At 38.0% G+C, this 24,377-nt stretch overlaps 1 protein-coding gene across 1 annotated transcript in view; it reads right to left on the bottom strand.

The window, feature by feature from the left end:
* LOC134753305 (cholesterol 7-desaturase nvd-like) overlaps positions 1-24,087 on the bottom strand; it is a 54,837-nt gene extending 30,750 nt beyond the window's left edge. Inside the window, exons 1-7 of the mRNA XM_063689157.1 lie at positions 23,864-24,087; positions 22,787-22,970; positions 22,038-22,223; positions 21,468-21,640; positions 20,969-21,074; positions 20,036-20,157; positions 19,527-19,697 (exon numbers count right to left, since the gene is read on the bottom strand). Coding sequence (XP_063545227.1) covers positions 19,527-19,697; positions 20,036-20,157; positions 20,969-21,074; positions 21,468-21,640; positions 22,038-22,223; positions 22,787-22,970; positions 23,864-24,067 — 1,146 coding nt within the window. The 5' untranslated portion in view covers positions 24,068-24,087. The remainder of the gene's footprint in view (positions 1-19,526; positions 19,698-20,035; positions 20,158-20,968; positions 21,075-21,467; positions 21,641-22,037; positions 22,224-22,786; positions 22,971-23,863) is intronic.
* Between the last annotated feature and the right edge of the window lie 290 nt (positions 24,088-24,377).

A 24,377-nucleotide genomic window follows, 5' to 3' on the forward strand; every position in this document is an offset into this window, starting at 1 on the left:
CACACACACAGTACACAGTACATATTAGCAAAGATAGATATAACTAATAGATAGTGACTGTATTTAAAAATTAGATTAAATTATTTTTACCACACCAGCTTCTAGGCTCTAAAAAAAAAAAATTAAAATTTAAACTGTTTATTTTTATAAAAAAAAACACATGTAATGTTTAACTTTATTGCGCGGATACCAGGTTCCGCAAGGGCAGTGGAAAATAAACAGTCACTGTTCGCATATCAATTTGTTTTATTGTCTTGAATACACAAATATACTTGTAAAATAGGGGGCCACGTCCGATCATCAGCGTAGTCGATACCAAAGAGAATAGATAAATTCATAGTGACATATACAGAAAGGAGGTTAGGTGTGATACACACATGCGTAGGTATTATAAGGGTGCTAATACAATATTTCTAACACTTCCCCTCATACTTATAAGACCAATGCATAAACACAACATGAGCACACAGAACATTATACAAAACAAGAATAAGTTATCAATGTGTATTGGCACATCCCTGATAAAAGGCTTGAACTCAATATAATATCAATTATATCAGTTTACATTTACAATAATGCTTGCCTTAAGTAGAGACTAACTCTATCCATATACACATTCGTATAATAACATGCTTTCACACGACACAAACATGGACAAAGTGAAGAGACAGTGCATGCTATTTTTACGATTGCACATGTACATTTGTAAGCAAAATAAACTATTATATAATGACCTTACTTTCACACATGCAAACATACCTAATTATCTAACTTTATGTTCATGCTCTGAATGAATTTAGAATGTTTACATAGACTCAGCGGTTTGGTAAGTACATCGGCTATCATTTCTTCGGTTGGTAAGTATTTTACTGTTAACACATTATTATGTACCAAGTCCTTTATGTGGTGATACCGTACATCTATGTGCTTAGTACGCTTATGTGAATATTCTTTACAAAGTAAAAGCTTGTGCGCGCTCTGATTGTCATTAAACACAGTGATGTAAGGTTTCACATGTAAAATTTCAAACAAAATATTCTTGATGAAACATAGGTCTTTACATACATCATTAATTGAAATGAATTCACTTTCTGTAGAACTAAGTGCAACACACCGCTGTTTGCGTGATTCCCAATGTATACAGTTCGAGCCTAACTTTATTACAAAACCAGTATAAGAACGTCTATCTACATCATTAGCCCAGTCGGCATCAGCATATGCGGTTAAATTCAATTCTCTACTCTTTATAAAATATAAGGAATAGTTAATTGTTCCCGCTAGATATCTCAAAATCCGTTTCGCTGCAAGCCAATGACTTTTATTAAACTTTGAATTATACTGACTCAAATGGCTACAAGCATATGCTATGTCTGGCCTGGTACAAACAGCTAAGTACATCAAGGAACCAATAAGTTCTCTATAATTATAGGTTTCATCACATAAGTTTTCTCCATCAGTTTCAAATTTACATCCTACAGACATAGGTGTAGAAACAGGTTTACAATTTTCCATATTAAACCGCTTAAGTACTTTCATAATATAGTCACTTTGATCCAACTTCAATACATCTCCCTCCCTTACGACATTGATGCCTAGACAACTCTTTAAGTTTCCTAAGTTTTTACAATGAAACTTACTTTGTAGTATATTAAAAAGATTATTTTTACAAGAGTCGTTATTAGAGAAAATGTAAAAGTCGTCTACATAAAGTGCAACTATTACTAAGCTATTTTTATCTTTACTTATATAGATACAAGGTTCATGTCTACTTTGAATAAACCCATTTTCACACAGTATTCTATTTACTTTGTTATTCCAAATTCTACTAGCTTGTTTAAGACCATAGATACCTTTTTGCAACAAACAAACTTTATTTTTATGGTTATGATTAAAGCCTGGTGGAAGTTCCATATAAATGGTTTCCTCAAGGTCTCCATTGAGAAAAGCTGTGGTCACATCAATGTGATCTATGCTTAAATTATACTCACAAGCTAAAGCAAACAATATTCTCATTGTACTATGTCTTACAACTGGTGAAAATGTGTCTTTATAGTCCACACCAGGGACTTGTGTATAACCCATGGCAACAAGGCGCGCTTTAAATTTATCAAAATTACCCGATGCATCTGTTTTAATTTTATATACCCATTTTGACTTTATTACATTAATGTTATGTGGCCTATCAACTAATCTCCAAACTTTATTAGCTATGAGAGAGTCATACTCACACTTCATTGCGGTAGACCATTCTGCACCAAGGGGACCAGTGACAGCATCCTTATACGATAGGGGTACATCTAGATTGCAGACAGACGCAGCGTTGTGCGCTACCATGGAGTAGTCTGACGTATAATCAGCATACCTTTTGGGTTTTTGTGACCTTGTAGTACGTACGGGACGTGAGGAATGTACAGCCGGCGCATCAGCTGGGGGCAGGGCTTCCCCTGAACGTGACGGTCGCGGCGACAGCACTATAGACTCGCTCGACGAGTCACCTGAGCCCAAAGTAGAGCAGCCTGGCTCCTCATTCTCGCTTCCGGTACAGAATTCCTCTGAATCTGAAAACGCCATGGAAGAATCATCAGTTTTTTGATTACACATATGTTCTTCACTTCTTGAGTTACAGATGGGAATTTGCTCATTTTGAATAGACATTGAATCCTCATCAGTTTGACTAGAAACTAAATTTTCATTACTATCACTAGGGATTTCAATTACATTATCCTGACTAGGAATTAAATTATCATTATTTTCAATATTATTATGACTAGATTTAGCATTATCATTATAAGTAAATTCAAATTCATAAAATATATTCTCATTGTCAGATTGGTTAAAACTTAGTTTATCTAAGTTGTTGTAAAATGTATCTTCTAAAAACACAACATTTCGAGACAAAATTACTTTCTTAGGGTTCAGTGGGTCCAAAAGCCTAAACCCTTTTGTTGTTTCACTGTAACCAACAAAAATATAAGGTTTGCTTCTAGGATCAAGTTTGCGACGATTTTCTTTAGGTATTAAGGAATAGGCAATACAGCCAAAGACGTGAAGATGCCTGAGGTCTGGTGTAGTACCTGTCCAGAGCTCTTCAGGAGTACGTCCCGACAATGCACTTGTTGGACTCCTATTCTTTAAGTATGCGGCAGTCATAACTGCTTCACCCCAAAAACGCTTGCTGAGACCAGCTTCATATAGCATACATCTAGCTTTGTCAAGAAGAGTCCTATTCAGTCTCTCAGCAACACCACACTGCTGATGGCAATAAGGTACACTCTTCTGATGAACAATACCCTCTTTTCTAAGAAAATCAGCAAAACTTTTGTTACAATATTCAGACCCAAAATCTGTCCGAAGTGTTTTAATTGGCAATCCTAATTGTTTTTCTACCAAATTCTTATAAGTAATAAAATGTTCAATTACCTCGGATTTATGACGCATGAGGAAGATGTGTGACTTCCTGGTGTAGTCGTCAGTCATAGTTACCATGAACCTCGCACCGCCAATGCTGTCTTCTTGAAACGGACCTGCTACATCACTATGCACAAGTTGCAAAGGTTTGTTTGCACGTGTAGCCTCGCCCACGGGATACGGCAAGGAAACTTGCTTCCCAAGCAGACAGGTCTCACACTTTACACCAGAAGTTTCCTGAAATTTGATGCCGGTTGCAGGATCATCCCTTAAAGTACACATGCTTTTAAAGCTAAGGTGACCTAAACGGGAATGTAGAAGTTGAACTGGCAGAGAAGAAACAGCTACATTAGCACTCTGTGTATTTTGCCTATTATGCAAGAACATGGAAGAGTGCACTTCTTGCGAAGTTCCTTTCTCTTGACTACACTCAACCCATTCATATAAACCATTCCTATTAAATGCTGAGGTAATAGGGTTGCCATGAATTTTACAACTATTATATATATTACATTTATCTTTGGTAAAAACTACAGTATAGCCTATATCACACAATTTACTCACAGATAACAAATTAGCGGTCAAGTTAGGGACATATAATACCTTATTAAGTTTATCGATGACACCACCCACTAGTAGTTCCCCGACACCTTCAGCTGATATAGAGTCATCATTGGCCAGAGTCACTTTACTTCCTTCGCCCGGCAACTCCTTGTAGTCCTTCAGGATTGTCTTGTCATTGCAAAGATGATTGGAGCAACCAGAGTCCAGGTAAAAGGTTGACTTCTTAGCAAAGAATGCTTTCGATGACTCGGTAGCTAGAAGTGACCGATTCTTCACCTTGTCTTTCCTATATTTGAAGCATTTGCTTTTTACGTGGCCTCCTTTTCCGCAGTAGTGACAAATAACTTGCTTTTGTTGTCTCGGTGTTGCACTGACGGAATGATTTCTTGCCTTGGAAAACATAGCGGCTTCATCCACATAGGAAGATCCTTCCTTTTTCCGCGATTCTTCTTGGAGAAGGCGAGATCTCACCATGTCAGCGGTGAGGTTGTTGTCGGCAATATTCGCAGTCTCGAGGTTGCTTACCAGGGCGTCGTATTCATCTGGCAGTCCGCTAAGAAGTAGTTCCACCACTTCTTTGTCTTCAATATTTTTATCAATGTCCGCTAGTTGATGCACGAGCGACATCACCGCTTCCAGGTAACGGGACATGCAATTAAATTGCTTATATTCTATACGATGCAACTGCCGCAAGAGCAGCACGCGCCTGTACAGACCTTTATTCTCAAATACCGATTTGAGGTTATCCCATGCTTCCTTTGAAGTAGTAGCCTGTCGAATGTGTTGTAGGCACGCGGTCGACACGCTGAGACCGATGCGAGCCAATGCTCGTTTGACGTGCGACGGGTCCACGTCTGTCCCTTCCACAGTCTCCCACAAGCCGTCGAGGGTCAGCAGCATCCTGATCTGGTACTTCCACGTCTGGTAGTTTTCAGAGCCTCGCAGCTTTTCAATTGATTGGCTGGAGTAGCTTGGAGAATGATTCAACTCGGCGGCCATGATAAATGCGCTTACCGGCGATCCGAAGTAGAACCCACGTGGAGACGGCGTGACAGTGAACAGCGAGTGTAAATCGTGACTGTGCCCAGAACCTATTGCGCGGATACCAGGTTCCGCAAGGGCAGTGGAAAATAAACAGTCACTGTTCGCATATCAATTTGTTTTATTGTCTTGAATACACAAATATACTTGTAAAATAGGGGGCCACGTCCGATCATCAGCGTAGTCGATACCAAAGAGAATAGATAAATTCATAGTGACATATACAGAAAGGAGGTTAGGTGTGATACACACATGCGTAGGTATTATAAGGGTGCTAATACAATATTTCTAACACTTCCCCTCATACTTATAAGACCAATGCATAAACACAACATGAGCACACAGAACATTATACAAAACAAGAATAAGTTATCAATGTGTATTGGCACATCCCTGATAAAAGGCTTGAACTCAATATAATATCAATTATATCAGTTTACATTTACAATAATGCTTGCCTTAAGTAGAGACTAACTCTATCCATATACACATTCGTATAATAACATGCTTTCACACGACACAAACATGGACAAAGTGAAGAGACAGTGCATGCTATTTTTACGATTGCACATGTACATTTGTAAGCAAAATAAACTATTATATAATGACCTTACTTTCACACATGCAAACATACCTAATTATCTAACTTTATGTTCATGCTCTGAATGAATTTAGAATGTTTACATAGACTCAGCGGTTTGGTAAGTACATCGGCTATCATTTCTTCGGTTGGTAAGTATTTTACTGTTAACACATTATTATGTACCAAGTCCTTTATGTGGTGATACCGTACATCTATGTGCTTAGTACGCTTATGTGAATATTCTTTACAAAGTAAAAGCTTGTGCGCGCTCTGATTGTCATTAAACACAGTGATGTAAGGTTTCACATGTAAAATTTCAAACAAAATATTCTTGATGAAACATAGGTCTTTACATACATCATTAATTGAAATGAATTCACTTTCTGTAGAACTAAGTGCAACACACCGCTGTTTGCGTGATTCCCAATGTATACAGTTCGAGCCTAACTTTATTACAAAACCAGTATAAGAACGTCTATCTACATCATTAGCCCAGTCGGCATCAGCATATGCGGTTAAATTCAATTCTCTACTCTTTATAAAATATAAGGAATAGTTAATTGTTCCCGCTAGATATCTCAAAATCCGTTTCGCTGCAAGCCAATGACTTTTATTAAACTTTGAATTATACTGACTCAAATGGCTACAAGCATATGCTATGTCTGGCCTGGTACAAACAGCTAAGTACATCAAGGAACCAATAAGTTCTCTATAATTATAGGTTTCATCACATAAGTTTTCTCCATCAGTTTCAAATTTACATCCTACAGACATAGGTGTAGAAACAGGTTTACAATTTTCCATATTAAACCGCTTAAGTACTTTCATAATATAGTCACTTTGATCCAACTTCAATACATCTCCCTCCCTTACGACATTGATGCCTAGACAACTCTTTAAGTTTCCTAAGTTTTTACAATGAAACTTACTTTGTAGTATATTAAAAAGATTATTTTTACAAGAGTCGTTATTAGAGAAAATGTAAAAGTCGTCTACATAAAGTGCAACTATTACTAAGCTATTTTTATCTTTACTTATATAGATACAAGGTTCATGTCTACTTTGAATAAACCCATTTTCACACAGTATTCTATTTACTTTGTTATTCCAAATTCTACTAGCTTGTTTAAGACCATAGATACCTTTTTGCAACAAACAAACTTTATTTTTATGGTTATGATTAAAGCCTGGTGGAAGTTCCATATAAATGGTTTCCTCAAGGTCTCCATTGAGAAAAGCTGTGGTCACATCAATGTGATCTATGCTTAAATTATACTCACAAGCTAAAGCAAACAATATTCTCATTGTACTATGTCTTACAACTGGTGAAAATGTGTCTTTATAGTCCACACCAGGGACTTGTGTATAACCCATGGCAACAAGGCGCGCTTTAAATTTATCAAAATTACCCGATGCATCTGTTTTAATTTTATATACCCATTTTGACTTTATTACATTAATGTTATGTGGCCTATCAACTAATCTCCAAACTTTATTAGCTATGAGAGAGTCATACTCACACTTCATTGCGGTAGACCATTCTGCACCAAGGGGACCAGTGACAGCATCCTTATACGATAGGGGTACATCTAGATTGCAGACAGACGCAGCGTTGTGCGCTACCATGGAGTAGTCTGACGTATAATCAGCATACCTTTTGGGTTTTTGTGACCTTGTAGTACGTACGGGACGTGAGGAATGTACAGCCGGCGCATCAGCTGGGGGCAGGGCTTCCCCTGAACGTGACGGTCGCGGCGACAGCACTATAGACTCGCTCGACGAGTCACCTGAGCCCAAAGTAGAGCAGCCTGGCTCCTCATTCTCGCTTCCGGTACAGAATTCCTCTGAATCTGAAAACGCCATGGAAGAATCATCAGTTTTTTGATTACACATATGTTCTTCACTTCTTGAGTTACAGATGGGAATTTGCTCATTTTGAATAGACATTGAATCCTCATCAGTTTGACTAGAAACTAAATTTTCATTACTATCACTAGGGATTTCAATTACATTATCCTGACTAGGAATTAAATTATCATTATTTTCAATATTATTATGACTAGATTTAGCATTATCATTATAAGTAAATTCAAATTCATAAAATATATTCTCATTGTCAGATTGGTTAAAACTTAGTTTATCTAAGTTGTTGTAAAATGTATCTTCTAAAAACACAACATTTCGAGACAAAATTACTTTCTTAGGGTTCAGTGGGTCCAAAAGCCTAAACCCTTTTGTTGTTTCACTGTAACCAACAAAAATATAAGGTTTGCTTCTAGGATCAAGTTTGCGACGATTTTCTTTAGGTATTAAGGAATAGGCAATACAGCCAAAGACGTGAAGATGCCTGAGGTCTGGTGTAGTACCTGTCCAGAGCTCTTCAGGAGTACGTCCCGACAATGCACTTGTTGGACTCCTATTCTTTAAGTATGCGGCAGTCATAACTGCTTCACCCCAAAAACGCTTGCTGAGACCAGCTTCATATAGCATACATCTAGCTTTGTCAAGAAGAGTCCTATTCAGTCTCTCAGCAACACCACACTGCTGATGGCAATAAGGTACACTCTTCTGATGAACAATACCCTCTTTTCTAAGAAAATCAGCAAAACTTTTGTTACAATATTCAGACCCAAAATCTGTCCGAAGTGTTTTAATTGGCAATCCTAATTGTTTTTCTACCAAATTCTTATAAGTAATAAAATGTTCAATTACCTCGGATTTATGACGCATGAGGAAGATGTGTGACTTCCTGGTGTAGTCGTCAGTCATGGTTACCATGAACCTCGCACCGCCAATGCTGTCTTCTTGAAACGGACCTGCTACATCACTATGCACAAGTTGCAAAGGTTTGTTTGCACGTGTAGCCTCGCCCACGGGATACGGCAAGGAAACTTGCTTCCCAAGCAGACAGGTCTCACACTTTACACCAGAAGTTTCCTGAAATTTGATGCCGGTTGCAGGATCATCCCTTAAAGTACACATGCTTTTAAAGCTAAGGTGACCTAAACGGGAATGTAGAAGTTGAACTGGCAGAGAAGAAACAGCTACATTAGCACTCTGTGTATTTTGCCTATTATGCAAGAACATGGAAGAGTGCACTTCTTGCGAAGTTCCTTTCTCTTGACTACACTCAACCCATTCATATAAACCATTCCTATTAAATGCTGAGGTAATAGGGTTGCCATGAATTTTACAACTATTATATATATTACATTTATCTTTGGTAAAAACTACAGTATAGCCTATATCACACAATTTACTCACAGATAACAAATTAGCGGTCAAGTTAGGGACATATAATACCTTATTAAGTTTATCGATGACACCACCCACTAGTAGTTCCCCGACACCTTCAGCTGATATAGAGTCATCATTGGCCAGAGTCACTTTACTTCCTTCGCCCGGCAACTCCTTGTAGTCCTTCAGGATTGTCTTGTCATTGCAAAGATGATTGGAGCAACCAGAGTCCAGGTAAAAGGTTGACTTCTTAGCAAAGAATGCTTTCGATGACTCGGTAGCTAGAAGTGACCGATTCTTCACCTTGTCTTTCCTATATTTGAAGCATTTGCTTTTTACGTGGCCTCCTTTTCCGCAGTAGTGACAAATAACTTGCTTTTGTTGTCTCGGTGTTGCACTGACGGAATGATTTCTTGCCTTGGAAAACATAGCGGCTTCATCCACATAGGAAGATCCTTCCTTTTTCCGCGATTCTTCTTGGAGAAGGCGAGATCTCACCATGTCAGCGGTGAGGTTGTTGTCGGCAATATTCGCAGTCTCGAGGTTGCTTACCAGGGCGTCGTATTCATCTGGCAGTCCGCTAAGAAGTAGTTCCACCACTTCTTTGTCTTCAATATTTTTATCAATGTCCGCTAGTTGATGCACGAGCGACATCACCGCTTCCAGGTAACGGGACATGCAATTAAATTGCTTATATTCTATACGATGCAACTGCCGCAAGAGCAGCACGCGCCTGTACAGACCTTTATTCTCAAATACCGATTTGAGGTTATCCCATGCTTCCTTTGAAGTAGTAGCCTGTCGAATGTGTTGTAGGCACGCGGTCGACACGCTGAGACCGATGCGAGCCAATGCTCGTTTGACGTGCGACGGGTCCACGTCTGTCCCTTCCACAGTCTCCCACAAGCCGTCGAGGGTCAGCAGCATCCTGATCTGGTACTTCCACGTCTGGTAGTTTTCAGAGCCTCGCAGCTTTTCAATTGATTGGCTGGAGTAGCTTGGAGAATGATTCAACTCGGCGGCCATGATAAATGCGCTTACCGGCGATCCGAAGTAGAACCCACGTGGAGACGGCGTGACAGTGAACAGCGAGTGTAAATCGTGACTGTGCCCAGAACCTATTGCGCGGATACCAGGTTCCGCAAGGGCAGTGGAAAATAAACAGTCACTGTTCGCATATCAATTTGTTTTATTGTCTTGAATACACAAATATACTTGTAAAATAGGGGGCCACGTCCGATCATCAGCGTAGTCGATACCAAAGAGAATAGATAAATTCATAGTGACATATACAGAAAGGAGGTTAGGTGTGATACACACATGCGTAGGTATTATAAGGGTGCTAATACAATATTTCTAACACTTCCCCTCATACTTATAAGACCAATGCATAAACACAACATGAGCACACAGAACATTATACAAAACAAGAATAAGTTATCAATGTGTATTGGCACATCCCTGATAAAAGGCTTGAACTCAATATAATATCAATTATATCAGTTTACATTTACAATAATGCTTGCCTTAAGTAGAGACTAACTCTATCCATATACACATTCGTATAATAACATGCTTTCACACGACACAAACATGGACAAAGTGAAGAGACAGTGCATGCTATTTTTACGATTGCACATGTACATTTGTAAGCAAAATAAACTATTATATAATGACCTTACTTTCACACATGCAAACATACCTAATTATCTAACTTTATGTTCATGCTCTGAATGAATTTAGAATGTTTACATAGACTCAGCGGTTTGGTAAGTACATCGGCTATCATTTCTTCGGTTGGTAAGTATTTTACTGTTAACACATTATTATGTACCAAGTCCTTTATGTGGTGATACCGTACATCTATGTGCTTAGTACGCTTATGTGAATATTCTTTACAAAGTAAAAGCTTGTGCGCGCTCTGATTGTCATTAAACACAGTGATGTAAGGTTTCACATGTAAAATTTCAAACAAAATATTCTTGATGAAACATAGGTCTTTACATACATCATTAATTGAAATGAATTCACTTTCTGTAGAACTAAGTGCAACACACCGCTGTTTGCGTGATTCCCAATGTATACAGTTCGAGCCTAACTTTATTACAAAACCAGTATAAGAACGTCTATCTACATCATTAGCCCAGTCGGCATCAGCATATGCGGTTAAATTCAATTCTCTACTCTTTATAAAATATAAGGAATAGTTAATTGTTCCCGCTAGATATCTCAAAATCCGTTTCGCTGCAAGCCAATGACTTTTATTAAACTTTGAATTATACTGACTCAAATGGCTACAAGCATATGCTATGTCTGGCCTGGTACAAACAGCTAAGTACATCAAGGAACCAATAAGTTCTCTATAATTATAGGTTTCATCACATAAGTTTTCTCCATCAGTTTCAAATTTACATCCTACAGACATAGGTGTAGAAACAGGTTTACAATTTTCCATATTAAACCGCTTAAGTACTTTCATAATATAGTCACTTTGATCCAACTTCAATACATCTCCCTCCCTTACGACATTGATGCCTAGACAACTCTTTAAGTTTCCTAAGTTTTTACAATGAAACTTACTTTGTAGTATATTAAAAAGATTATTTTTACAAGAGTCGTTATTAGAGAAAATGTAAAAGTCGTCTACATAAAGTGCAACTATTACTAAGCTATTTTTATCTTTACTTATATAGATACAAGGTTCATGTCTACTTTGAATAAACCCATTTTCACACAGTATTCTATTTACTTTGTTATTCCAAATTCTACTAGCTTGTTTAAGACCATAGATACCTTTTTGCAACAAACAAACTTTATTTTTATGGTTATGATTAAAGCCTGGTGGAAGTTCCATATAAAAGGTTTCCTCAAGGTCTCCATTGAGAAAAGCTGTGGTCACATCAATGTGATCTATGCTTAAATTATACTCACAAGCTAAAGCAAACAATATTCTCATTGTACTATGTCTTACAACTGGTGAAAATGTGTCTTTATAGTCCACACCAGGGACTTGTGTATAACCCATGGCAACAAGGCGCGCTTTAAATTTATCAAAATTACCCGATGCATCTGTTTTAATTTTATATACCCATTTTGACTTTATTACATTAATGTTATGTGGCCTATCAACTAATCTCCAAACTTTATTAGCTATGAGAGAGTCATACTCACACTTCATTGCGGTAGACCATTCTGCACCAAGGGGACCAGTGACAGCATCCTTATACGATAGGGGTACATCTAGATTGCAGACAGACGCAGCGTTGTGCGCTACCATGGAGTAGTCTGACGTATAATCAGCATACCTTTTGGGTTTTTGTGACCTTGTAGTACGTACGGGACGTGAGGAATGTACAGCCGGCGCATCAGCTGGGGGCAGGGCTTCCCCTGAACGTGACGGTCGCGGCGACAGCACTATAGACTCGCTCGACGAGTCACCTGAGCCCAAAGTAGAGCAGCCTGGCTCCTCATTCTCGCTTCCGGTACAGAATTCCTCTGAATCTGAAAACGCCATGGAAGAATCATCAGTTTTTTGATTACACATATGTTCTTCACTTCTTGAGTTACAGATGGGAATTTGCTCATTTTGAATAGACATTGAATCCTCATCAGTTTGACTAGAAACTAAATTTTCATTACTATCACTAGGGATTTCAATTACATTATCCTGACTAGGAATTAAATTATCATTATTTTCAATATTATTATGACTAGATTTAGCATTATCATTATAAGTAAATTCAAATTCATAAAATATATTCTCATTGTCAGATTGGTTAAAACTTAGTTTATCTAAGTTGTTGTAAAATGTATCTTCTAAAAACACAACATTTCGAGACAAAATTACTTTCTTAGGGTTCAGTGGGTCCAAAAGCCTAAACCCTTTTGTTGTTTCACTGTAACCAACAAAAATATAAGGTTTGCTTCTAGGATCAAGTTTGCGACGATTTTCTTTAGGTATTAAGGAATAGGCAATACAGCCAAAGACGTGAAGATGCCTGAGGTCTGGTGTAGTACCTGTCCAGAGCTCTTCAGGAGTACGTCCCGACAATGCACTTGTTGGACTCCTATTCTTTAAGTATGCGGCAGTCATAACTGCTTCACCCCAAAAACGCTTGCTGAGACCAGCTTCATATAGCATACATCTAGCTTTGTCAAGAAGAGTCCTATTCAGTCTCTCAGCAACACCACACTGCTGATGGCAATAAGGTACACTCTTCTGATGAACAATACCCTCTTTTCTAAGAAAATCAGCAAAACTTTTGTTACAATATTCAGACCCAAAATCTGTCCGAAGTGTTTTAATTGGCAATCCTAATTGTTTTTCTACCAAATTCTTATAAGTAATAAAATGTTCAATTACCTCGGATTTATGACGCATGAGGAAGATGTGTGACTTCCTGGTGTAGTCGTCAGTCATGGTTACCATGAACCTCGCACCGCCAATGCTGTCTTCTTGAAACGGACCTACTACATCACTATGCACAAGTTGCAAAGGTTTGTTTGCACGTGTAGCCTCGCCCACGGGATACGGCAAGGAAACTTGCTTCCCAAGCAGACAGGTCTCACACTTTACACCAGAAGTTTCCTGAAATTTGATGCCGGTTGCAGGATCATCCCTTAAAGTACACATGCTTTTAAAGCTAAGGTGACCTAAACGGGAATGTAGAAGTTGAACTGGCAGAGAAGAAACAGCTACATTAGCACTCTGTGTATTTTGCCTATTATGCAAGAACATGGAAGAGTGCACTTCTTGCGAAGTTCCTTTCTCTTGACTACACTCAACCCATTCATATAAACCATTCCTATTAAATGCTGAGGTAATAGGGTTGCCATGAATTTTACAACTATTATATATATTACATTTATCTTTGGTAAAAACTACAGTATAGCCTATATCACACAATTTACTCACAGATAACAAATTAGCGGTCAAGTTAGGGACATATAATACCTTATTAAGTTTATCGATGACACCACCCACTAGTAGTTCCCCGACACCTTCAGCTGATATAGAGTCATCATTGGCCAGAGTCACTTTACTTCCTTCGCCCGGCAACTCCTTGTAGTCCTTCAGGATTGTCTTGTCATTGCAAAGATGATTGGAGCAACCAGAGTCCAGGTAAAAGGTTGACTTCTTAGCAAAGAATGCTTTCGATGACTCGGTAGCTAGAAGTGACCGATTCTTCACCTTGTCTTTCCTATATTTGAAGCATTTGCTTTTTACGTGGCCTCCTTTTCCGCAGTAGTGACAAATAACTTGCTTTTGTTGTCTCGGTGTTGCACTGACGGAATGATTTCTTGCCTTGGAAAACATAGCGGCTTCATCCACATAGGAAGATCCTTCCTTTTTCCGCGATTCTTCTTGGAGAAGGCGAGATCTCACCATGTCAGCGGTGAGGTTGTTGTCGGCAATATTCGCAGTCTCGAGGTTGCTTACCAGGGCGTCGTATTCATCTGGCAGTCCGCTAAGAAGTAGTTCCACCACTTCTTTGTCTTCAATATTTTTATCAATGTCCGCTAGTTGATGCACGAGCGACATCACCGCTTCCAGGTAACGGGACATGCAATTAAATTGCTTATATTCTATACGATGCAACTGCCGCAAGAGCAGCACGCGCCTGTACAGACCTTTATTCTCAAATACCGATTTGAGGTTATCCCATGCTTCCTTTGAAGTAGTAGCCTGTCGAATGTGTTGTAGGCACGCGGTCGACACGCTGAGACCGATGCGAGCCAATGCTCGTTTGACGTGCGACGGGTCCACGTCTGTCCCTTCCACAGTCTCCCACAAGCCGTCGAGGGTCAGCAGCATCCTGATCTGGTACTTCCACGTCTGGTAGTTTTCAGAGCCTCGCAGCTTTTCAATTGATTGGCTGGAGTAGCTTGGAGAATGATTCAACTCGGCGGCCATGATAAATGCGCTTACCGGCGATCCGAAGTAGAACCCACGTGGAGACGGCGTGACAGTGAACAGCGAGTGTAAATCGTGACTGTGCCCAGAACCTATTGCGCGGATACCAGGTTCCGCAAGGGCAGTGGAAAATAAACAGTCACTGTTCGCATATCAATTTGTTTTATTGTCTTGAATACACAAATATACTTGTAAAATAGGGGGCCACGTCCGATCATCAGCGTAGTCGATACCAAAGAGAATAGATAAATTCATAGTGACATATACAGAAAGGAGGTTAGGTGTGATACACACATGCGTAGGTATTATAAGGGTGCTAATACAATATTTCTAACAAACTTAACTACTAATCTTAAATTAAAAAGATTTTTTGAGTTAAGGAGTCTTATCTTATATTCAATATTTATACATATAATTTTTTTCTAGGTAAATAGGTCATATATTAAATTAAGCGATTTCGGTAGACTGGCCTCTTATTTCTTATTTATTTTATTCTATTTATTCTGCATAAATAGGGGCCTAAATATGACTGGATATTTGTTCGGTCAGGATTCTTATCAGTTATCATACACAGACAAAATCTTAATACCTGTATTTTTTTTAAAGTTTTGAATCCCTCAAAGTTTTTTTACATTCAGCCAAATATTACCCTGTAAACAATTATAGCCCTGGGCACTGGAGGCCTTGGTAATTTGTTAGCGTTCCGTACGCAAAGGGTCCTAGAAATAGTTTTTAACGGGACCCTATGAATAAAACTCCACTGCCCGTCTGTCTGTCACCCGGCTGTATCTCATGAACCGTCATGAGAGTTGAAATTTTCAGATGATGTATTTCTGTTGCCGCTATAATAACAAATGCTAAAAAGTACTAAGTACTAGGTGGGCGAGTCCGACTGTCACTTGTCCGATTTTTTATGCTACATGACATTTATTTTCGTTTTCAGCCAAATATTATCCAAATGTAACGAAAAATTCGACAACGAAATAAAAATCGGCATTTAAATAATTGCTTTCTCCTCTCTTTCCTAAAACCTAATAAATGTATAATGCGACATAAAATACTAATAAAATTAATCTTTACAAAAAGTAAAAGTTGTTGTTAAGGTTGTTGGGCAAAAAAACATGCAATAAAATTCTTATTTAAATACTTTATTGATCCACACTCATTCATTATTTTAAAAATATCATTAAATATAATAAATCTAGGTACATAACGTCTAAATTACCCGATACTTTTCTATGTATATATATGTATTATGTACACATTTTATTATTAAGACCTCAATCGTAATGCAATATTAAATAAGTACTGGGCAAAGATACTGGTCTTATTGTCCAATGATAAGTACTTTATTTAACAAGTAAAACTTATTAAACTTTTTTTTGATTGTATATACAAGTATACTGCTTCTACTTCCTACCACTAGGTGGAATTGTTAGAACTCATTTGAATGAAGTATGTTCAGTATCATATTGAATCTTTATATATATTGCGAATCTAAGGGTACTGAGTAGCATACTAAAAATAAGGCTATTTTCACTTTAAAACTGCGAGAAACATGATTTAAAACACGAAGATCCTAAATGTTAATAAGCTATTAAACAAACAACTTTTACCACCCACCACTAGATGGCGTTGTTTACTTATGTTAGAGTACTGAGACGCATTCCTTGAAACATGCTTTAAGAGTTATATCACATATCAACTTATATCTATCTTTGTTAAAACTAACGATGTTTTCGGAGTAGAATCAAACAACGCCCTCGCGTTGTTCACAATATGTTATATAAATCTTTCACAATATTAAGGCATTTTGAGTAGCATCCTGAGAACCATAGAGTAACTTATACTAGAGCGGTACTGTCATAGTAAATTTTGTAACCCCAGTAAATTCACTGCCATCTGTCGACACACTTTAAAACTAAAAATAAATATTTATAAAATTACGATAAAATGTATTTAAATGATTTTTATGATTTTTTTTATTTGCATTAATTATTTTTATGATTTTGACCCATGTTCTTTCACTGATATGCGTTAAAATTATAAATAACAAACGAAACCGTCAACGCCCTCTATACGAGTGTAGGCCAAAACTAGTGGCGCCCTCTGATCAAGAATCAAATTTTCGTGATTTTTGAGGCACGTTTTTTCCTTAGACTGTATCCATCTATTACGGAGTTATATCTATCTTTGCTGAGAACTAACGCAGAAACGTGAAATCGCCCTAAGAGTCTAGTACGACAACTATAGTCCACTTGTTCAACTATAGTCACAACTGAACGAAGATATTTGATATCATTTTGGACCATAGTTGGGAGTTTTAATAAAAAAACTTCCATAGTTGTGAGCTTCTGGAATATGTACCTATATAGTTGGGTTGAGTGGTTTTATGGTATGCAGTAGCATCCATTTTCGTGATCTCCGAGGCACGTTTTTTCCTTAGACTGTATCCATCTTATACGGAGTTATATAAATCTTTGGTAGAACTGAGAGTAACATGCTTTAAACACGCGTATGGCATTTGCATATGAAGTAGAAACTACTTTTGCTACCCGCCACTAGATGGCATCCACAAGTTTAATGGATTCTGAGCGGCGTAATAAGCGTAACTACGAGTACTCACTACTTACTACGCCCTGAAGGCGCGAATATCATGAATATCATTGTCGTTTTGCATAAATATAAACCAAACTACTTTTGCTATCCGCCACTAGATGGTACTGTTCATCAATCTAAAGTGTGGACCGGTGTCTTTAAAAGTAATTTTGTTTTTAGGGTTCCGTACCTCAAAAGGAAAAAACGGAATCCTTATAGGATCACTCGTGCGTCTGTCTGTCTGTCCGTCTGTCACAACCTATTTTCTCCGAAACTACTGGACCAATTAAGTTGAAATTTGGTACACATATGTAAGTTTGTGACCCAAAGATGGACATGTAACGTAAACAAATTAATTTTAAACACGGGGGCCACTTTTGGGGGCTAAATGGGAAAATTAAAAAATAAAGTTTGTCAAACTATATCATGTTACATATCAAATAAAAGAGCTCATTGTAAGAATCTCAACTATATATTTTTTATAATTTTAAGATAAAAGGTTTAGAAGTTATTCAAGAAAATAGACAAAAAATTACCATTCCCCCCTTTATCTCCGAAACTACTGGGTCAAAATTTTTGAAAAAAATACACAAAATAGATCTTTACCTATAGATCACCGGAAAACCTATTAGAAATGTGCAGTAAAGCGTGAGTCGGACTTAATTATTTAGTTTTTGATCCGACCCCTACGGGTTTTTTAAAGACACATTACATAAAATATACATTGTTTAAGTTGTGTAATGTACGGAACCCTTGGAAAGCGAGTCCGGCTCGCACTTGGCCGGTTTTTAATGTAGAATTGTGAGTACCGTACTATAAATTAACATACTATATTTGCCTGTTCACATTATTATAAACTACCTAATTCTTCTTCCCAGGTAGCATTTATACGTCATTATGACGTTCGTTACGTCATTACAACGTATAAAAGACGTGATTATGACGTCACTTTGTTACCTGGGTTCTACCTAGTTCACCAATCTAAAGGGTTCTGAGTAGCGTCCTTAAAGCTAATGCTGCTTTCTGTATAGAACTGCGAGTACCACGCCCTGAAGGCGCGAATTGTCTTGTCCGTCCGTACGTACGCCGGTGAGCTCATGTAGCGCTTGTTGTTCCAGATCATAACGTCACGCTCGAACTGAAAAAAAAAAATTGGTTGATAAAATACATGAAACGGAAATTATTGCAACCAATTGCTCTCTAGTTATTCTGCAACTGTTGTTGTCCCCGAACAGGCGAAAGTTTTATAAAATAATCACGCGCACAAAGGAACACTCAAAAGGCTCAAGGTGCAAGAAGCATTAATTTTTTTTTTCATCACATTTTTGGTATATTATGTATACAACTTTTTACCTCAGCGTGAGCGTTGAAACGTGAGTGATCAGTCGGATCAAAAACTAAGTAATTAAGTCCGACTCACGCTTGACTGCGCATTTCTAATAGGTTTTCCTGTAATCTGTAGGTTAAGACCTATTTTGTGTATTTTTTTCAACATTTTAGACCCAGTAGTTTCGGAGATGAAAGGGGGAATGGTCATTTTTTGCCTATTTTCTTGAATAACTTCTAAATTGTTTATCCTAAAATTATAAAAAAATATATATTTAAGATTCAATCAATGAGCTCTTTCATTTGATATGTAACACGATATACTTTGGAAAACTTTATTTTTTAATTTTCTCATCTACCCCCCAAAAGTGGCCCCCATGTTTAAAATTCATTTATTTACGTTACATGTCCGTCTTTGGGTCACAAACTTACATATGTATACCAAATTTCAACTTAATTGGTCTAGTAGTTTCGGAGAAAATAGGCTGTGACAGACGGACAGACAGACGCACGAGTGATCCTATAAGGGTTCCGTTTTTTCCTTTTGAGATACGGAACCCTAAAAAGTACAGTTACATTCTACACTATTTCACCCACTGTACAAAACAAAGTAATTTTCAGTAAACGCACTGTGATCACTAATTAAAATTAAAAATGTTTAGAGAGGTTACGCAATTTGCCAGCATTACTCATTTTTAGTACACAGCAACAGAGTACCCAGTTACGAAATCCTAACAGAATCAGAATCAAAATCAGAATCAAATGTTTCATTCGTGATAAACAGTGAGTTATAATATTTGTCAATAGGTGGCGCTATAATCAATCAATCCCAAAAACCGTTAATTTCAAACTTACCATGTAGCTCTCTCCCCAAATGAACCCAGCTACGATTGGAGCGTTATACGCTGGCGAGAACATTCTGTGTACTACGCGTTGTAGTAGCGGCCCTATAGGGGTCACTGACTGTGAGATCAGTAGGGGGCCGAAGCCTGTGTCGATGCGGAGGCGGACGTGGCCGGGCCCCATCTGAAATTGATAACATATAGTTAAAATAGAAGGAAAATTCAAAATAATTATTGTTGCATCTTGACTATTTTTTTTGTGCGTTTTTGTGGCAAAATCGTTTAGGTATACATGCGAAATCTTTTCTCCTTATTTAGGTTCATCAGTAACATTCAATGACTTTCAACTTCTGTTGACAAATAGTGCCCTTTTTTGCCAGTAAAATTACCACTGAAAATCCGCAACATGACGAAGGCCAAATAAAATCTTGTCAGGGTTTACTTACTAAGGAAGAATGGGGTGAGGGGAAAGTAACGAGTTCCACGCGAGCATAGAATGATTTTTAATTAGTTGGTAATAACCTGTGTGGCCACCACGTCCATGTGGAATAAACTCAAGTCCCCCATCTTGTAGTGGTGTTCCAGCTTCATTGTGGCCACGTGACCTTCGCCGCGGGACCACTCAGCCGACCATGAGTGCTGACCTGTAAATACATGGCAGATTAAAAGTAGGTCCTCGCGTCATGGCAGAGCCACTAGGCTCCGATATCTTGTGACATCAGTATATGATGACTTTGCCATCAGTGGTTGACCTGTAATACATGGATGCATGGCTAAATAAAACAAGATAAGTTGTATCTTTACTGAGGTCATTAAAGAGTGTTCTATTTATCTATTCAATCTACTTTACTCCGGTGATATCTTGTGAAGACAGTGTATAGTAGCTATATTCTACGCTATCAATGTGATGTGAGTAGATAGGATTCCCCAATTCTGGCTCATGACACACTCATCGCCCCGTCACGCCCGGCCCAACGCCAAGATTTGGACACCATCCTCATACCTGCTACAAAGATAAACAAGAAACCCCTCCAATTAGAACGATTGCGATAAGTTTTGTGCCTGACTTCTGTGAGGGCATTTATTTGTGTGATGAGCACAGATATTTGTTCCTGAGTCATGGGTGTTTTCTATGTATTTGAGTATTTATATATATCGTTGTCTGAGTTCCCATAACACAAGCCTCCTTGGGCTTACCGTGGGTCTTAGTTAATCTGTGTAAGAATGTCCTATAATATTTATTTATTTAGTGACTACACTAATCATAATCATAATTATTTTATTGGTAAAGCTAATTTACATAAAGTGCATAAATGATGAAAATTTTTAGTTTCCAATTATTGTGACATACTTGTGACCTATCCCCAGGATATCCCATTGTCCCTGGTCATCTGTACTAATAACTGGTCATATTGGTACTATAAGAATAGGCTCCCGTCCTTAGTGCAACCTTACCTATAAAGTTAAGCAGGAAGGGGTACTTTTCTCCCAGGTTGGACAGCAGAGACGGGGAGTGCACCGCATTAAGATGGGCCACGTCGGCGCCGTTCTCTGGGATATCCTGTAAATTATTTTATTTTAAAGTATAATATGATTTTTAACCAAATTACCCACCTCTGCGAAATGTGCTTCCAAAAATAAAAATTTATCACTGAAGAAAGGTTTCTCCAATAATACTGTTATATTCGGATCGGCAGAATGGAAACAATTAGGTAAGTAATGTATGGTTACAGTAGCTTGTATGTACAGTAAGCTGCAGAGATAACTGACCCCCCTGCATAGAAACTTGTTTGCAGGGGGTCAGTTATCTCTGCAGCTTACTGTGCATACACCACACAAGAAGTTTTTCATCACAGTTATTCGTTCTAACGGCATTATTTCATTTCACACCCGTTTTCACATGAGCTCTGATAGAGACAGTTTTAAGATACAACTAGTAAAGTATATTAATTACCATGCAATGCGATCCGACAACGAACTCATTTCGGCCTCTGTATCCCCACGAGGCCAACTCGTCGGCGTCACATAACGTCCACAACGGGGGCCTGTTGTCGGCATCGTGCCAGATCCACACCGCCCCGTCGGCCTCTACTGTAGGCCAGGTACGGATGGAGACGCCTTTTGGAGCTGAGAATAAAAAGAGAAAATTGTTCAGCAAACATTTTTATCAGCAATCCCTTTAGAGGGAAGAGCGTGTTGATTGAAATTAATTTATTCAGGATACAGTACAGCCTCCAGAGCGGGCGAACTTCAAGTCTTATAAGATGCTTATTCTGACTTTCATGTTTCAATCGTTCGCGGTTTCGAACACCGGCTCGTACCAATGAGTTTTTTAACGCCATTCTCTTCGTCCAGAAAATTACCCAATTATTTTGCGTATGTGCTCTCAGCGTTGAAATACTGTGGACCGGGCATTCAATGCAGCTGCCTCCCACTTTGCCCCCGATCCTCAGGTTTACCCCGAGTCAATAAACGTTCATTAAATTAACCAAATTTGTATACATACTATAAACTTCTTACTCACGATTATCTTGCCCCGGAACATTGACGCATGTGCCCTCAGCATTGAACCTCCACTTGTGGAAGGGGCACTCGATGCAGCTGCCTCCCACTTTGCCCCCGATACCCAAGTTTGCGCCGAGGTGGGGGCAATATGCGTCCACGCAACGCGCGACGCCATCCTCACCGCGGTACACGCAGAAGTTTTGACCTGAGGGTTGAAAACATTTTCATGGAAATAGTGCCAAAAAGGTAATGTGCCTTTTTAATTGAGCTAGGTATTCCGTCTAGGTCATTTCGTCGATTATGACCTAGAGTAACTTCACACTCATTTTTAAGCTTTCCCTTATTTATTTTTTACATTGTGTTCACTAGTCCATCTACTGGGCCTTACTGAAAATCAGCGTCGCGGAGTGTGCCATGTTGGCTCACACCGTGACACCAAGCTGAGTAAGGACCATTTAGCGCAACCTCATTCTGTTTAATTATTTCTAGTTTTAATCTTGTTATGTTGTGCTAATAAATGCTTTTTCTTTCTTTCTTTCTTTCTTATTTTGTATCGCTATCTTGGGGATAATTTCATTGAAAGTAGCTCAACTAATATCTTTACTGAAGGTTAATATTTCTTAAAGGTCATTGCGTAGTGTCATGGTTTGTAATTGGTAACTTTATAAAAATCAGTACAATTTGACACTGATTTAACGGTTTAACCGGTTAACCCCGGTTTAGTGGGATGGTGCAAGTGCCGCTAAGAGAATTTGTGAAAATCCATACCTAAAGCATCGACACTGGTGACATCCCCATTCTTCAGATTTCTACTCTCTGCTACAGCGAACCATCCGTTAGGGTAGGGTGGGGGCAGTTTGACCCCCAACTGACGACCCTTCATTGCCCTGGCGATGCGGATTTCCCGATTTGCCCCCTTTGGTATATGCTCGTAACCGATGTCGGCTAACTCCTGAAAAGTTGATAAAAACCATGAAAATCAAGCAAAAATGTAAATAAATAATCTAAAAACATTGAAAAGAAATAGAAGATATTTTATCGATTTTGAAAAATAAATACAAACCATACAAAACAAATACCTACAACTTTTACTTTGTTTTATAATAATGTACTTATGTATTACCGAAAATGTAATATTTGAAAATGTTACGCATACACCAACATTATTGGTTCATACTTCGAGCTAGGAAATTTAAACCTTCTTGAATTTAGACTTAAACCAAGACAAGTTTGCAACGATTTTGATAGCACACGCAGTGCAAGTGTTATTTTAAACGTCAAACTTTTATGAAATTATGACGCATAAATAACACTTGCACTGCGTGTGCTATCAAAATCGTTGCAGACTTTTCATGGTCTAACTCTATAAAGGTTGCTTTAAAAACGAATTATCATCATAAATTAAACCAATTACTGCCCTTCAGCCGAAAAGCGTCCATTTTACCAAAGATAGATATAACTCCATAATAGATGGATACAGTCTAAGGAAAAAACGTGCCTCGAAAATCAAGAAAATTTGATTCTCGTTCAGAGGGCGCTACTAGCTTTGGCCTACTTTCGTATAGATGGCGTTGACGGTTTCGTTTGTTATTTAACAATTTTAACGCATATCAGTGAAAGAACATGGGTCAAAATCATAAAAATAATTAATGCAAATAAAAAAAATAATTTACCCATATTTAAATACATTTTATCGTATTTTTATAAATCTTCATTTTTAGTTTTAAAGTGTGTCGACAGATGGCAGTAAATTTACTGGGGTTACAAAATTTACTATGACAGTACCGCTCTAGTATAAGTTACTCTATGATTAAACCTATTAAAAAAACACATTTAGGTACTCACTTTGATATACAGCACCGGACTCCAATAAGATTTATAAATAGCATAAACTACTAAAACTAATATCACAGTCATCATGATATTAAACCTATAAGTATAAACTATCTCTATGGCTGTTCGCACCAGCGCCCAAGCCATCTTTAAATAAAAAAGTAAAACATCATTTTCTATTTGACAGTTTTCGCCCATGATGTTGCTCCAGGCCATTGTTGTGTTGGATGAATGACCTTAGAGACCTGTAACAAAAAAAAAACAATTATAAACTGGCCCTATTACATTTATTATTTTTCAAGTCACTTTCTACAGAGGGCCGTTTTCTAATAAACTGATGGATTTCTGATTGCTTAAGCAAATCTTGTCAGTAGAAAATGGCGCGAAATTCAAATTTTCTATAGGACGATATCCTTTCGTGCCTACATTTTTTAAATTTGCCGCCTTTTTTTAATGACAAGATTTGCTTGACCAACTATAGTAACTGGCCTTGTCATTCATTTTCTGTACAAAATAGTCTGCCGAT

The sequence above is a fragment of the Cydia strobilella genome, chromosome 26 (genome assembly GCF_947568885.1).
Source record: "Cydia strobilella chromosome 26, ilCydStro3.1, whole genome shotgun sequence".
Taxonomy (NCBI): domain Eukaryota; kingdom Metazoa; phylum Arthropoda; class Insecta; order Lepidoptera; family Tortricidae; genus Cydia; species Cydia strobilella.